This window comes from Oncorhynchus gorbuscha, linkage group LG12 (genome assembly GCF_021184085.1).
Source record: "Oncorhynchus gorbuscha isolate QuinsamMale2020 ecotype Even-year linkage group LG12, OgorEven_v1.0, whole genome shotgun sequence".
In the NCBI taxonomy this organism is placed as follows: domain Eukaryota; kingdom Metazoa; phylum Chordata; class Actinopteri; order Salmoniformes; family Salmonidae; genus Oncorhynchus; species Oncorhynchus gorbuscha.
The window spans coordinates 59,856,964-59,874,329 of NC_060184.1; the positions used below are offsets into that span (position 1 = coordinate 59,856,964).

Below are 17,366 nucleotides of genomic sequence, written 5' to 3' on the forward strand. Positions count from 1 at the left end.
TGATTAGGCCTTTAGTGGGTAACCTAGTTAAGCAGGGAACATGCATCTCTACTCAACTGTCCGTTCTCACACACGTACAGCATGAAAATCCCCATCAAGCTGACAAAGCAAAACAAAATGTATGCCACAAATATAACTATTTTCGATTACAAGTAGCACCATGACATTTATAGTAGAGCGATTCTGGTTTGATGTAACGAGACACTGGTGTGAAAATGGATTATATTTCATGATCAACGGAAAAGATTGCATTTTTCCTGAAGAGTTTAGCATGGTTTCCTTTTCAGACGGTAGTGTTAGTCATAAGCTTCGCAGATCGTAATATCTTGAAAAGCACCTACATCAAAAGAACATTGCCATCCAAAGAGAAGTTCTAGAGGCTGCTGCTGCTGCTGCTGCTCGCTGCTAAGACTAACTACAAGCCAATAGCTTAGGCTCCATAAAACACCATGTACAGAGAAAATGCAATGTAGCAATCCATTTATTATGCCAACATCTTAAAAACCCAATTTAAAGCTTTACAAAAAGAGAAAAATGTGTATAATATAAAATGAAAAAAAAAATGTGGCACTCTTTAGTTTATTTTCTATTATCAAAATACCATAGTGAGTCATTGTAAAACAGGTAAACAAGTATGTCATCGTATTGCTGTGAAAATCATGGTGGATCCATCAGTGTACTCAGTATATCTACCCTCAGATCCAGGGCTGTACATACAGAAGCCCTAAGGCAGCGGCTGGCTGATCATGCATATTTAAAGATCTCTCAGATTTATCACAGTCTGTGCTAAAGTGACTTTAAAGTGAAGCTTCATTGGAATGATTAGGGTTAAATTCCAGGAGTCCCCCGGGTTGTGCTGGAAGATGTCTTTGGCTGTGCCCCCTGGGTAGGGGGTGGTAGGCAGAGGGTTGCGTAATAGAGAAGTGCATCGTGGAGGTTAGGGGGTGTTGTCTCTGTCAGTCTCCTCGCTGGGTTCTGTTCTCTGGGAGAGAAGGAAGGTCTCCCACACTGCCAGACACTGGAGGAGAGAACACCCACATCATCAGGTTATGACAGACCGGTAAGTCTCATACACACACAATCACTCATTTGAAACGGCAGGTCTGTGAACTTTCGAGCCAGTCAGTATGTTTCCACACATCAATAAAACCTTCCACTCTGTCATCTAAACTTCCAAAGTAATAGCTGTCTGTTTAATGGTCGCCGTAAGTCAGACACACATGGAATGCCTCGATTCAGCAGCCAATTTCGTTCACAGGCTCCGGCTGCTCCCTGGACTTCGGTCTCATCTATTTGTCACTTGACAAGGTTGTGATTAATGTTCTGACCCAAACAGAGCCAAGCACCCACCCAAACAGCCCTATTTCCTCCGTCTCCATCCTCCCCCCATCTAAACATCCCGTTCTCCTCTCACCCTGCCTCCTCTCACCCCAATCTTCCACACCCAACCAACCCTTCACTCCACTCTCCATCCTTCTCTCCTCTTCCAAACTTAGCCTCCTGCCACTGTCATGTTGGCTCTCGTGGGTAGCCAGCTGACTGCCATGTCACTAGTGCTTAATCATGATGACACCTTCCACCACGGGACACAGACTCAGTCTGACCTTTACACATCAGCCTCATTGACAGGGCCCAGAGAAGGCGGAGCTAACCAGAGTTTGGACATAGCTGCTTTACACAACAGGTTATACAGGGACAGAGCTAAACAGAGTATGGAAAAAACTGGTTTACACAATAGGTTATACAGGGACAGAGCTAACTAGAGAACCGGGACAGAGTTGCTGTACACTAAGGACCATGGGTTATACAAGGATAGCACAGCTCTGCTCTCTGTCCCCAAGTACAGAGGGGCGAATAGCGAGGGGGCGGAAAGAGTTACCATAGACTAGACCAAGGGCCACAAGCTTCACAGAGCACAGGGAGAGAGCTGCTGTGAGCTACACGGGGTACACAGAGCACACGAGCAGAGGGGGAAAAAAATGGTGAATAGCAGATTTCTCTGTGACTCAGCAGCTGGCTAGAATACGAAATGGGAGCAGATGCACAGAACTGATCACAGGAAAGATCTAGACACAGAGGAAAGCGGTGAAACATTGGCTGACAGAAAAAAATAAAGTTTTTGTTACTTCCACAGCGAACTCCTTGAGGTTGAGTTTATTCAAACTTGAACGTTTATACTTAATGATACCGCATGTTGTGGGATAAATAAACAGGTTTGACTAGTACTTATCAAGATAAGACTGTGTGTTTAAGGATTATTGTGGTTGAGGAAAGCAATACATAGCTAGTGCAACTTATCCTTCCTTCCAGACAGTGTTTAAGCCCTCAAATACAGATAAGACAACAGACTGTTGAATAAAACAGTCAGGGGAAATCGGGCGACAGCTAAATCCATTTAAAAAGACCCGGCTGGGAGAGAAGTACAACCCTGCCGCCAACGCAGCATTCTTCCCGGAGATACAAAGCCCTTTAAGTTCATACCTTGCAGTGGAGCTGTGAGGATAACGGTCTGATTGAAGCAACACTAAAAAGCCTTATGGCAGCACAATGGGAGGCAGAGAGAGGAACCTCACACCTGAGCACTGTAAAAGGACAAGGCACCATAATGAGCGGTTGGCCATCCCATCGCCTCTGACCACAGAACGTCGGCCATCATGTTGAATCGTCACTGTTCGTCGACACCCAGCAGGTGATCCTCCTGTGCACGACTGACGTTCATTATGGTGTCTCGTTTCAGAACTTCTGCCTTCACACATAACGCCCGGTGCATCTTCAGTATGACATGACCAACATGTACAGGTACCCGAACTATAACGAAGTGAATAATTGGACCCAAAATTGAAGGGTATAATCTGTCCTTGGTCCCAGCATGTCTGGACTGACGTGTGCACTGACGCAGAAGCCCCACAGGGGTGATAAGTCGCCATCCAATCACGGGTGGCTATCGGTGCATTACCAAGGAGGCAAATGTCAATACACACTCTGCTGCCGAGAGGGGAGTGCCTGTGTGTGTGTGTGTGTGTGTGTGTGTGTGTGTGTGTTTATCTGGTAGAGGAGCTCCATCAGTGCTGGTCCTGACACAGCCTGTGACAGCTCCAGCTGAGGTAATGGGTCCTGTGTAGCAGTGTGACTAGCGCGCTAATTAAGGAGATTGTTAAGGGGGGAAGAGACCGCTAGCCTCGTTAACATCATTAGCTATCCTCCTTTTCTCCCTCTAGGCTCCAGTGGTTTAGCCAGAAGACAGGTAAACTGAAATAAATCAGGCAGCATTACATATGAACACCAGTGGATGCAAGAATGCACGCACAAGCAAACATGCACACACACACACACATCGTAGTCACACACACATCTTTAAGCACAAGAGCGGCTGCACTAGTCCAGAAGAAAGTTATGGACTTGAGCTCAGCACTGACTTCCTTCACATCAATATTCAGGTAGTCAGAAGAGTTGAATTGACTGTCAATGCCATGGTAGAGGTGATAAGAACAAGGTAGATAATTGTTGCAAATCTAGAACACCTTGCAAGTAAAACCATGTCCATTTGAAGAAACATCATTGAAGAAACCGTAGTTGCTATGGAGTAACCATGGCGTTCCGTTGATGTTGCAACCTGACAGAACGACACACAGTTGCTGTGCTGTATGCAGAGTGGGTACAGTGATGAACAGGCAGATTCTAAATCTAATGCAAATAGAATTCATAGTACACCAACAAAAGGACCATTAAGATTAGAATAGATAGATATCTAAAATATCCCTATATTCCTCTCAGCCAGCGTTTATGCAGAGACACGATATCTGTAGGAAATAATAAATCCTGTTTACAAACCATTTGAGAGGGCATTGGTTTGGAAATTTAAAAAATGTACACAGTGGTTACAGTCACAAATAGAACCTCTGGTCTGAGGGGCTTTTCACATTCTAGTAATAATATGTCTATATTACAGTAATTGTCAGAGAACTGAACTATGACCTCTGTGTGACCTAGCCCTGGGTATCTCAGTATGGTTACAGTCATGAGAAGATCGAATGTGACAGGTATGGAACAAAGTATGGAAAATGGGTCTATAACCCCCAGGCAAACTGATGAGTCAGACAAGCATGCACGCTGAGATTTATCCAAGCCCATAATTGATGTTAATATTCCATCTCAGGAAGAGCAAACACCTCACTGAGTCAGAGTACAGCCCTTTCCCCAGTTTCTCCACCCTTTCCCAGTACGAACTTCCATTCACCTTACTCCTTTCATCCCCTCCTTCCTTCCCCCGGTTCCTCCATCTAACTCCTCCCTTTATCTATCCCTCTCTGTGTCACGCATCCATCCCTGCTCTCCTCTTCTCATTTTCCTTCTCGCCAGTAGGGCCAGGTTATTGCATTGGCGGTATCACAGGGTGAAGAATGCAGTAGGGTGGTGGTGCGAGGTAGATGAGGGAATGCTCTGTGCCCTTCCCAGGCTTACTGCCGCCACCCCCCATACCTCTCATCCTGGATTCTCAGTGTCGAGTGCGGACCTCCTAGACCCTTCTCTTATTAAAGGTCTTACATGAATCATTCACAAAGCCCACGGCACACTCATAATCCAGCCTCCTTCAACACCTGAATAAAATCAACTCAAAGTTTATTGGTCGCGCACACAGTTTAGCAGATGTTATAGCGGGTGCAGCAAAATGCTTATGTTCCTAGCTCCTAAGTATGCAGTAAAAAGTCAAACAAGTACACAAATAATTAACAAGTAAAAACAAGTACAACAATTTTTTTTTAAATGAGGAAAGTTGGGTAGTTAAATTGGATTCATCCCAAATGGCACTAACAGTAATCAAAATGCAACTTATACATAGTGCCTTTGGAAAGTACTCCTACCCCTTGAATTTCCAGATGTATATTTTTGCCTAAACTCAAAATGTAATTGATCTACACACAACACCCCATAATGACAGAAAACGTTGCTACAAATGTTAGCAAATGTATTGAAAATGAAATACAGAAGCCTAATTTACATAAGTATTCACACCCTTGAGTCAATATATTTTAGAATCACCTTTGGCAGTGATTGCAGCTGTGAATCTTTCTGGGTAGGTCTTTAAGAGCTTTGCACACCTATATTGTACAATATTTGCGCATTATTCTTCTAAAAACTATTCAAACTCAGTCAATTTGGTTGTTGATTACTACTGGACGGACAATTTCAAGTCTTGCCATAGATTCTCAAGCAGATTTGAGTCAACAAACTAGGCCACTCAGGAACATTCAATGTCCTCTTGTTAAGCATCTCATGTATATTTGGCCTTGTGTTTAAGCTTATTGTCCTGCTGAAAAGGTGTATATCTCCCAGTGTCTGTTAGAAAGCAGACAACTAGGTTTTCCTCTAGGATATTGCCTGTGCTTAGCTCTATTCTGTTTCTTTTTATCCCCAAACAATTCCCTAGTCCTAGCCAATGACAAGCATACCCATAACGATGCAGCCACCACCATGCTTGAAAATATGAAGAGTGGTACACAGTAATGTGTTGTGTTAGATTTGCCCTCAAACATATCACTTTGTATTCAGGACATCCAAGTTCATTTCTTTGTTATATGTTTTGCAGTTTTACTTTAGTGCCTTGTTTGTATTTCTTATGAATCCCCAGACTCTTCCTGGGTCCAGCAAAATTAAGGCAGTTTCTAAAATTTTAAAAACATTACAATACATTCACAGACTGTGTGCATTCAGGCCCCTACTCCACAACTACCACATAGACACAGTACAAAATCCATGTATACGTGTGTATAGTGCGTATGCTATCGTGTGTATGTATGCATGCGTCTGTGCCTATGTTTGTGTTGCTTCAGTCCCCACTGTTCCATAATGTTTTTTTTTGCATGAGTTACTTGCTGTGGAATAGAGTTCCATGAAGTCATGGCTCTATTTAGTACTGTGTGCCTTCCATAGTCTGTTCTAGACTGTGAAGAGACCTCTTGTGGCATGTCTTGTGGGGTTTGCATGGGTGTCCGAGCTGTGTGCCAGTAGTTCAAACAGACAGCTCGGTGCATTCAACATGTCAATACCTCTCACAAAGAAGGTAGAGCAGCACCTTATCTTGGACATACTTCTCCCCATCTTAGCTCCTGTTGTATGAATATGTTTTGACCATAACAGTTTACAATACAGCATAACCCCAAGCAGTTTAGTCACCTGAACTTGCACAATTTCCACATTATTTATTATAAGATTTAGTTCAGATTTCAGGTTTAGTGAATGATTTGTCCCAAAAACAATACTTTTAGAAATATTTAGGACTACCTTATTCCTTGCCACCCACTAAAACTGCAACTATCTGTTAACTTTTGCAGTCATTTCAGTCACTGTAGTAGTTGACATGTGGAGTCATCCGCATACATCGACACACTGGTTTTCCTCAAAGCCCGTGGCTTTAGTAAAGATGGAAAAGGTAATGGGCCTAGACAGCTGCCTTGTGGAATTCCTATTTCTACCTGGATTATGTTGGAGAGGCTTCCATTAAAGAACACCCTCTGTGTTCTGTTAGACAGGTAACTTTATGCACAATATGGCAGGGGGTGTAAAGCCATAACACATATGTTTTGCCAGCAGCAGACTATGATCGAGAATGTCAAAGGCCGCACTGAAGTCTAACAAAACAGCCCCCCCAATCTTTATATCATCAATTTCTCAGCCAATCAGTCATTTGTGTAAGTGCTGTGCTTGTTGAATGTCCTCTATAAGCATGCTGAAAGTTTGTCGTCAATTTGTTTACTGTAAAATAGCATTGTATCTGGTCAAACAATTTTTTCCAAAAGTTTACTAAGGGTTGGTAACAGGCTGATTGGTCGGCTATTTGAGCCAGTATAGGGGGCTTTACTATTCTTAGGTAGTGGAATGACTTTCTTCCCTCCAAGCTTGAGTGCACACACTTTCTAGTAGGCTTAAATTGAAGAGGTGGCAAAATCTTCCGCTATTATCCTCAGTAATTTTCCATCCAAGTTGTCAGACCCTGGTGGCTTGTCATTGTTGACAGACAATATTTTTGTTCACCTCTTCCACATTAAGTTTTCGGAAATTTAAAATTACAACGCTAGTCTTTCATCATTTGGTCAGATATACTTGGATGTGTAGTGTCAGCAGTTGTTGCTGGCATGTTATGCCTAAATTTGCTATTCTTGCCAATGAATTACACACCACGGACACACCACGGACCAACAGATATTTTTTACATCAATAACATAGGAATCACTACAAAACTTATTGTATGACCTCATACACTATTAGGCCCAGCCTTTGGAACTTTGGTTTTCCTAGATATGGCTACTATATTGTGATCACTACATCCGATGGATGTGGATATTGCTTTCAAGCTAATATCTGCAGCATTAGTAAAGATGTGATCAATACATGTTGATTTCATTCCTGTGCTGTTTGTAACTACCCTGTTAGGGTGCCTGGTAAAAAAAAATATTTATTTATTTAATCTTGATTTAAATAAGCAATTCAGTTAAGAACAAATTCTTATTTTCAAAAACGGCCTAGTCCGGCCAAACCCGGACAATGTTGGGCCAATTGTGCACCGCCCTATGGGACTCCCAATCACGGCCCAATCATATACCTCAAGCTTCATTCTGCTCACTGTCATTTAGGTTAGTATTCTGGAAAAACTACAATGTTGTTGATCCATCCTCAGTTCTTATAACACAGACATACTCTGTTTTAAAGCCACCATTGGCCTCATGGTGAAATCCTGAGTGGTATCTTTGTAGTGAATGGGTGTAATTAAGCCCCCCCCCCCCACTCATCTACCAATAGGTGCCCTTCTTTGCGAGGAATTGGAAAACCTGCCAGGTCTGCATTGTTAAATCTGTGCTTGAAAATCGCTGTTGCACACAGAGTGAGTCCATGCAACTGATGCGACTTGTTAAGCACATTTGGACATTTTGACATTATGGGCTATTGAATGCAAGCCATTGACAAAAACTCAACTTAATCCATTTGCAATTCAGGCAGTAAGAAAAAGTCAAGGGGTGGGAATGCCATCTGAAAGTAAAATGATTTCCACGAGACATACTAAGAATGATCCGTACAGCAGTAGATATATTAGTGACCTATGTCAAGAATCAAGTAGATAAATATGCGGAGTGTAGAAACAGTGTAACTAAATACAAAGTACAGTAGTAGAAATATTACAATGAGCCACATCAGGAATACAGTATGTGTGAGTGTGTGTGTGTGTGACTGTGTTAAATCAAATGTAATTTAATTGGTCGCATACATATATTTAGCTGATGTTATTACTGCACGAAATGCTTGTAAAAAGTCATTTCCCGGCTGTATGCAATAACAGAAAAAAAACATTCTGGGCTAATAACCTAAGACAAAACTTTAAAAAAATACTGAAATTGTTTAGGAGCTAGAAGCAGAGCTGCAATGTCTATAGGTGCCATAGCAACGATGTGGGTGTGTGTGTAAGATAGCGTGTACGTGTGTTTTGTGTGAGTGAGTGTGCGTCACCTGGTAGACTGCTAGTGATTGCTGTTCAACAGTCTGATGGCCTGGTAATAGAAGTGGTTTCTTAGTCTCGGTCTTGGCACTGATGCACCTGTACTGACTCAGTCTGCTAGACGGTAGCTCAGTAAACCGTCCATGGCTCGGGTGACTTTGGTCCTTAATGGTCTTTTTGGCCTTCTTTTGACACAGAGCACTGTAAATGTCCTGGAGGGCAAGCAACGGGCCCCAGATGATACGTTGGGCTGACCGCACCACCCTCTGGAGAGCCATGCGGTTGAGGGAGGTGCAGTTTCCATACCAGCCAGTGATTCAGTCTGACAGAATGTTCTGGTGTATGTGTGTAGAAGTTTGAGGGTCTTACCGAATTTCTTCAGCTGCCTGAGGTTGAAGAGGCACAATAGCAGCAGCGCAGTCATGAATGAACAGGGAGTACAGGAGGGGGAACACCGTTTTGAGGATGAGCTTGGCAGAGGTGTTGTTGCCTACCCTCACCACCTGGCGTTCTGACCCAAGACCCTGAGCTTAGTGACAAGTTAATGCTCGTGTGGCTGAATGGAAGCAAGTCCCCAAAGCAACTCTAACATCTAGTGGAAAGCCTTCCCAGGGGAGTGGAGGCTGGCATAGCAGGAAAGGGGGGGACCAACTCGATATTAATGGCCATGATTTTGGAATAAGATGGTCAACGAGCATGTCCCCACATTCTTTTGGCCATGTAGTGTGTGTGCGCGCATATATATATACACACACACACACAGTTGAACTCGGAAGTTTACACTAAGAAAGGTCAGAGTTATTAAAACGTGTTTTTCAACCACTCCACACATTTCTTACTATAGTTTTTGCAAGTCTGTTAGGACATCTACTTTGTGCATGACAGTCATTTTTCCAACAATTGTTACAGACAGATTATTTCACTGTATCACAATTCCAGTGGGTCAGAAGTTTACATACACTAAATTGACTGTGCCTTTAAACAGATTGGAAAAAATCCAGAAAATCATAGCATGGCTTTAGAGCTTCTGATAGGCTAATTGACATCATTTGAGTCAATTGGAGGTTTACTTGTAGATGTATTTCAAGGCCTACCTTCAAACCCAGTGCCTTTTTGTTTGACATCATGAAGAAAAAAAAAAGAAAAAAAAAATCAGCCAAGACCTCAGGAAAAAAAAAAAAGTTTAAATGTATTTGGCTAAGGTGTATGTAAACTTCCGACTTCAACTGCACACACACAGAGACCCCAAATATATATAGCTTATTTCTCTCAAATGTGTTTATACCCATTAGAGAGCAGTTCTTCTTTCCCAAGATAATCCAGCCACCTGAAAGGTGTGGCATATCAAGAAGCTCATTAAACAGCTTGATCATTAAACAGGTGCACCTTGTGCTGGGAACAATAAAAGGCCACTAAATTGGCATGCCGACTGCAGGAATGTCCACCAGAGCTGTTGCCAGAAAATTGAATGTTAATTTCTCTACCATAAACCGCGTCCAATGTCATTTTAGAGTTTTTGGCAGTACATCCACTGGCCTCACACATCCTGCTTCTTCATCTGCGGGATCGTCTGAGAGCAGCCACCCAGACAGATGACAACAAACATCTCTGCACAATCTGTCAGAAACAGTCTCAGGGAAGCTCATCTGCGTGCTTGTTATCCTCACCAGAGTCTTGACCTGACTGCAGTTCGGAATCGTAACAGACTTCAGTGGGCAAATGCTCACCTGGGAAGGTGTTCCACTAGATGTTAGAGTTCGAACTAGAGGTCGACCGATTATGATATTCCAACACCGATACTGATTATTGGTAGTCCCAAAAAAAATCTGATACCGATAAATTAAAAAAAAAAAAATATATATATATATATATATATATATATATATTTAATAATGACAATTGCAACAATAATGAATGAACACTTATTTTAACTTAACATAATACATCAATAAAATCAATTTAGCCTCAAATAATTAAACATAATGCAAAAACAGTGTTGGAGAAGAAAGTAAAAGGTGCAATTATGTGCCATGTAAAAAGCTAACGTTTAAGTGCCATGCTCAGAACATGAGAACATGAAAGCTGGTGGTTCAATATTCCCAGTTAAGTTTTAGGTTCTAGTTATTATAGGAATTATGACATGTAGACTATTTCTCTCTATACCATTTGTATTTCATATACCTTTGACTATTGGATGTTCTTATAGACACTTTAGTATTGCCAGCCTAATCTCGGGAGTTGATAGGCTTAAACAGCGCTGTTCTTCAAGCTTTGCTAAGAGCTGTTTGCAAACGCAGTAAAGTGCTGTTTGAATGAATGCTTACCAGCCTGCAGCAGTCTACCACCGCTCAGTCAGACTGCTCTGTCAAATCAGACTTAATTATAATAAACACAGAAAAACAAGCCTTCGGTCATTAATATGGTCAAATCCGGAAACTATCATTTCTGACAAACAAAAAAATTCATTCTTTCAGTTAAATACGGACCCGTTCCGTATTCTGTCGAACGGGTGGCAACCCAAGTCTAAATATTGCTGTTACATTGCGCAACCTTCAATGTCAAGTCATAATTGTGTAAAATTCTAGCAAATTAATTACGGTCTTTGTTAGGAAGAAACAGTCCACAACGAGTCAGGCGGCCCAAACTGCTGCATATATCCGGACTCTTCTTGCACTGAACGCAAAGGAAGTGACAATTTCCCTAGTTAACATTGCCTGCTAACATGCATTTATTTAACAAAATATGCAAGTTTAAAAAAAAGATATACTTGTTTGATTTTAAGAAAGACATTGATGTTTATGGTTAGGTTAGGTACATTTGTGCAGCGAATGTGCTTTTTTCGCGAAAGCGCTTTTGTTAAATCGTCACCCGTTTGGCGTAGTTGAAGTAGGCTGTGATTCGATAAATAAACAGGCACTGCATTGATTATATGCAACGCAGGACAAGCTAGTTAACCTAGTAATATCATCAACCATGTGTAGTTAACTAGTGATTATGTGAAGATTGATTGCATTTTTTTATAAGATAAGTTTAGCTAGCTAGCAACTTACCATGACTCATTGCAGCCACAAGGTCCTTTTGACACTGCACTCACGTAACAGGTGGTCACAGCCTGCCATGCAGTTTCCTCATGGATTGCAATGTAATCGGCCATAATCAGCACCCAAAAAGGCCGATTACTGATTGCTACGAAAACGTGCAAATCGGCCCTAATTAAAATCGGCCATGCCGATTAATCGACCTCTAGTTGGGACATTGTTGCGGGGACTTGTTTCCATTCAGCTACAAGAGCATTCGTGAGGTCAGGCACGAAAGTTGGGAGTTTAGGCCCGACTCCAAAACAGGTTGGTATAATGGTAAAGACTATGTAAATATTGTGACCTCGAAGAAATAGAAAATTAAATAAATGTTATCCTCTATTGCCCTTTCTACCACGATATACGCTTGCTCTTATTCCAGAAAGCCCAACAGATATACCCTGGCATTACGTGGCAGAGCCATGAGGAGAAACTGAAATAATTAATCCATTGTGTATTTCCATTTGCGGAATTTTACGATAAAGCCTGGAATAAAAGAAAATGGGAGACTAATTAAATTATAAAAATATGCAAATATCACATATGCACAGTTTATAGATTGTGTAGGCCTGTCTCACACTTGAACCATCTCTTTGGGTCAGACTTGTTTTTGTATTTATGCATTTGTACTGCTCTAGGGTTATAATTATTGCTTGGATAACCTTATTTACCATTTATGCGGTGTGCAATGCACAGAACACTGGAATAATTATTACTAAATTATCAGAGAATTACTGTACTGTTTGTTAATTGGCACTTTGACATGGAAATAACATGCAATTCATACATTCAGCAAAAGCAAAGAGATGGACACCACCATTCAAAAACTGCAACTCGTTTTTGGAATTCATTACCCTACTTCAATCAACCAGTCCACTTTGTATCGGTCTCAGAATGGAGAATAACAACGGCCCAATGTATTTCTCCCATGAGTTGGGCAAGAGATGTGTTGGTGGAATTTCGGGAGAATTCTCCTTACATTTCCTTTGTTAAAATCCCCAGCTACAACGAATGCAGCCTCGGGATATGCCTTTTCCAATTTATTCAAAGTCCCACCACTTCAATCCCTGACAAAGGACGTGTCCCAACTGGCATTACTTTCAATCAGAGTCCTATTGATCCTCGTCAAAAGTAGTGCACGAAAAGTATAATGGAGGACAATTTGGGATGCAGAGAGTCTTTACTTAGTGCACCAATTCACCAGCAAGAACCAATCAAGACAAATTACCTCTGTTTCCGCTACACAAACCCATTGCAGCTGAGGACTCTGTCTCAAAGTATTCCACAACGGAAGAGGTTTTTCCCACACTATATTGCATTAAACAAATGATGCTACCCTCAGGCCATACAAGAAAACATATGAGCGATGGGCTTATCGGATATGGATTTTGCCTAGACAAGACTCGTTTTTTGAAAGGTAATAATCAGGGGTGCAACTTCCACTGGGGACGTGGGGGACATGTACCCTACACATTTTGAAATTGCATTTTTGTCCCCCCCCAGTTTTATAATTGGAATGTGATACAAAACAAGGCAACGGACCTTGCGGACATCTCCGAGTGGCCGGGTAGGCTGTTTGGAGTGTTCATCCAACTGGATAATTATTAGATGTGTTTTTATAATAACCCCACTCCTTAGCCCCTGGTATTAATGGAGGAGTTACTTGAAGCCATGTTCATATTCAGTCTAGAGGATCTAGATCACTTAGCATGCTGCCTTGTATTCCTATAAGTACACAAAACTAAATACAACGCCAGCAAACTTCTGACGTGCCGCCAATAAAAAACTACTTTCAAATCGTCATCTCAAAGACCATTTGAATAGTCCCAAGTAGATGGTTTGTAGACGTTCAGTGGACGGTAAATACATGTCATCTGGAGATAATTTATATGACCGTCGTCTCCTCTTCAATTCAGTTTCGCCTCAATATATGCACCTTGGTTAGAGAGCAAGGTAATGGCTCTATTCGTTTCACCAAATTGTGTTGTCAACAACAAAAATACATGTACAATTGTCCTTCATAAATGATGACACATTGTGAATCACATGATACAGTACACTCATCCCCCATAGGATTGAAGTGTATTAGAACATGTGTTCTCTACCGATCAGAATTACCTGGAACAGATAGTCTGACTGTACAGAGTGCTGACCTCACAGGCCTGATTAAGACAGAACACAATTATGTCCTCCACCTGTTCCTCGCTCACTTTCTCCAAATCTCTCTGCCCTCCCCCACGCCTCCCTCTCTCTGTTTAAGTGGGTTGTGTTTGTTGAGCCCAGCCTTGGGGCGACTCAAACAGTATGAGGGTGTGCCACATTCTGATTTTCAGAAGCCCCCAGGGAGGTGAAGAACCCCCCCCCCAAAAAAAACATTGAAAATAACCAGACATACTAAAACACAAGGTCTTCCCCAAAACCTTCCTTTTCTTTTATTAAAATGGATAGCTCAGTCATGGTACAAAAAGTGCAGCAAAACAGTTTGTTTTTTTGCCTGTTATGTATAGCCATTTTACCCCCAAATAAATAAAAACACAGCCTTTAGATGATCGCAGAGGAACCGGCCCAAGAATGTCATCTCCAATACACTAAGGGGAGTTGTCGGCTTGTTCACTTGGGAGTCAAGTTCTCCGTTTATAGCTGGTGTCAGACAAGAGTGCATAATTGTAAATGTATTTACGGTTAAATTGTAGGCTACATAGTGCTACATAGTTAACATAATGAGTATGAGCATAAAACATTGTGACATGGGCTGCTGCAGTACTTCTTTCAATACCAAACCATTTCACCTAAAAAGTGTCCGTATCCATCTAAAGCATGTCATGCCAGCATTTACAACAACAACAAAAATACCCTCAAGTTCCCCTTTAATCAAAGTTGTCAGATGGTTTCACATGGTGTGAAGAACCCCTGAGAAAAATGCTGACATACAGTACCAGTCAAACGTTTGGACACCTAATTCAAGAGCGTGCAAAGCTGTCATCAAGGCAAGCTACTTTGAAAAATCTCAAATATATTTGGATTTGTTTAACACTTTTTGATTACTACATGAATCCATGAGTTATTTCATAGTGTTGATGTCTTCACTATTATTCTACAATATAAAAAATAAAGAACCCTTAAATGAGTAGGTTGTCAAAACTTTTGACTGGTATACATAACTCTTCAAAGCGTTACACCCCTATATGGCCATCAGCAGCATGTCAGAAAGGGGAGGTTGAAATGAGACTCCTGTTTGAAGACTGAGGGTGTCGAAACATGGCAAGTGTCAACCACAGTGGATGAGAGTGTCAATCCATTAGGACTCTAGCCACCACGCAACTCCCAGTAACCTTAGCTTCTAAACTTCAATATGAAGCATGTACAAATTCACTGGGTTCCATTTTGTTCTATCTGCTAAAATATCACTTCAATGCTTAAAGCTGCAATCAGAAGTAAAAAAATCAAAAAGAAGTGTTCTCCCTGCTGCTTTTTCAGTAAAAAGCTGAGGGATGGTCTGGAGAAATGTAACCACTCAAATTCAGAGCGCTAGGGTTGGTGAGGAGTATTTTGTCCCTGCTCTGCTGATGAGCAAATAAAGAAATATACCATTCTTTTGGGATTCATCGGCCATTATGCTGAGATGGTATTGACGAAATTAGTTGTTTCATCATCTTTATGTTGTGATTCAAAATATACTGTATATATTTATTCAATAAAAAAAGGTTCATTTGCAGTCCTGTGGTTGACAGTTAACAGAGTCACTTCCAAAAAGTCGCAGAAGCACGGCAGGGAGATGACATGCACGTACAGACCTACAGTAGAGATGAAGTAACAGTACAAGTTTCTGTAGTTGAGCACAAGTTTGTAAAGATGTCAGAGGGAATCATTGAAAAGACTATGAACCTACTGCAATAAAGAATACAGACATTGATGGTCAAATGTACGACAATGTAAGAGCCTTCATGCCCATTCCAAGAAAATGAGTTGTTGCTCAACATTCAGAACAATTTCAGTGGTGGAAGAGACCCTTTGGAGATGCTGCAGTGTGTTTGGGACTGCTGTGTGTTCTGCTGCTGGTTGGGATCACAGGCCTGTGTCTACTATGGCATCATTGATCATTACGCTACAGAGAGACCAGCTACAGACCAGTTACAACAACCTGAGTAAAGACAAAACACCAGCTACAGAATAGTTTTAAAATGAAGACCACCGAGAAAGATCAGTCCAGGAATAGTCTAAATGCCACGACTACGGAGAGAGACCAGCTACAGATCAGGCTTAGGTTCTGCGAGAATCCCTGTCTGGACAGATGGTGGAAGATTAGCACCAGCTGTTATGTGTCCTCCAAGAAGAACACAGGTGGGGTTGGTCAAGCGGAATGCATAGCAATGGGTGCTAACTTCGTAATCATAAACAGCGGAGAAGACGGATACTCATCCACGATGGAATTAAGAAGAATGTCTGGATTTGTATCATTAAAACAAGGGAACCTGGGTGTGTGTTGACAACACACCATTTAGAACTGCAAATTGGATGGAAGGGGAACCAAATAACATGAATGACAAGTGTGTTGAGATCTCACAGGCAGCATCAGACCCATTAAAGAGATAGTTAGTCAATGTAGTCAAAATAACTGTCTGTGAAAAAGTGTTCAGACAGTAATTATAATAGCTACTGTAAGCACCTATCTTATGGAGTTGCATTGGTTATCCATGAGAGGTTTAAGCTGTTTTTGTTCCCATTTCATTTCTGTGGAGTTTGTCCACTGGTCATCCGGACCAGGGGAGTGGAGTGGTGGTTGAATAGGCTCCAACTGTGGTCTAACTAGCTATGTCACATTATTGTATGCATGTAACAATGATATATTTAAAATTACCCTTCAAATGACAGAACATTCTTTTTTGCTTCCATTCTGTTGTATATGTTTACACATTCTGCTTTATTAAATACATATATTAAATGGGATTTAAGAAAGGATAGTTAAACATTTAACTTGTGTCACGCCTTTTTTTCTCCTTCACAATGGTGCCGTAACGGCAGCCAGAAGCTGATCATTCATGTAAATGTTGAACATTGAGTTTTTTTTATGATTGTACCCCCCCCCCCCATCACCGTTTAACGCCAAAATTTAGATTACAATCCGATCATCTTGATGGCGAAACCAGTTTGTGAATGGTACTGTTTGGGACATTGCGATGAAAACGGATCAAGGTTGAGGAGATGAGAGGACTGCGATGTCTCGTCGTGGTGAAGCGGCAGCTACTCCGTACTGAATACCCATCGGCGGTATTGGAGGAGAAGCTACATATCAACTGAGCCAAGTGGCTATACGTGGAAAGGCATTACGTCGGTGACTGCGAGATTAGTAGCTGAGGCTCCTGGACTTGTCCGTGTCTGACTGATCATCTGAATGCCCTGCCTGCTACCGTGACGCTCCCTCCACTGATAATATTGACGTCCCTCCCGCCACTCCATCCCGAACTGCTTCAATCAACTCTTCATCCATCACTATTTTCCTCTAAATAAATATTTTATTTGGACTTTTTACGGCAATTCAGCTTTTAGCTAGATCAAATAAACATTTTTAAACCTTACCATCATTGACATTCAGCTTTGTTTTAGATGGCAACCCAAGATTTGAACTGACTACCCGAAGTCCACCAGTGGAGGCTACTCAGAGGAGGACCATCCTCCCCAGTGAATTTCATAAAACATTTTTTATAGTGGAACATTAAAAGAAAAGTGATACTTTTCAAATAAAACACTAAATATATTCACATCAACAATTGATTAAACCACACTGTTGCAATGACAACAGC

General features: G+C 41.5%; 1 protein-coding gene across 2 annotated transcripts in view; it reads right to left on the reverse strand.

Annotated features, from left to right (window-relative positions):
- Nucleotides 1-463: 463 nt before the first annotated feature.
- snx7 (sorting nexin 7) overlaps nucleotides 464-17,366 on the reverse strand; it is a 35,405-nt gene continuing 18,502 nt past the window's right edge. For both annotated transcript variants that reach the window (XM_046292498.1, XM_046292499.1), the window contains one exon: nucleotides 464-1,018. In XM_046292498.1, the coding sequence (XP_046148454.1) occupies nucleotides 938-1,018 (81 nt within the window). In that variant the 3' untranslated portion in view covers nucleotides 464-937. The remainder of the gene's footprint in view (nucleotides 1,019-17,366) is intronic.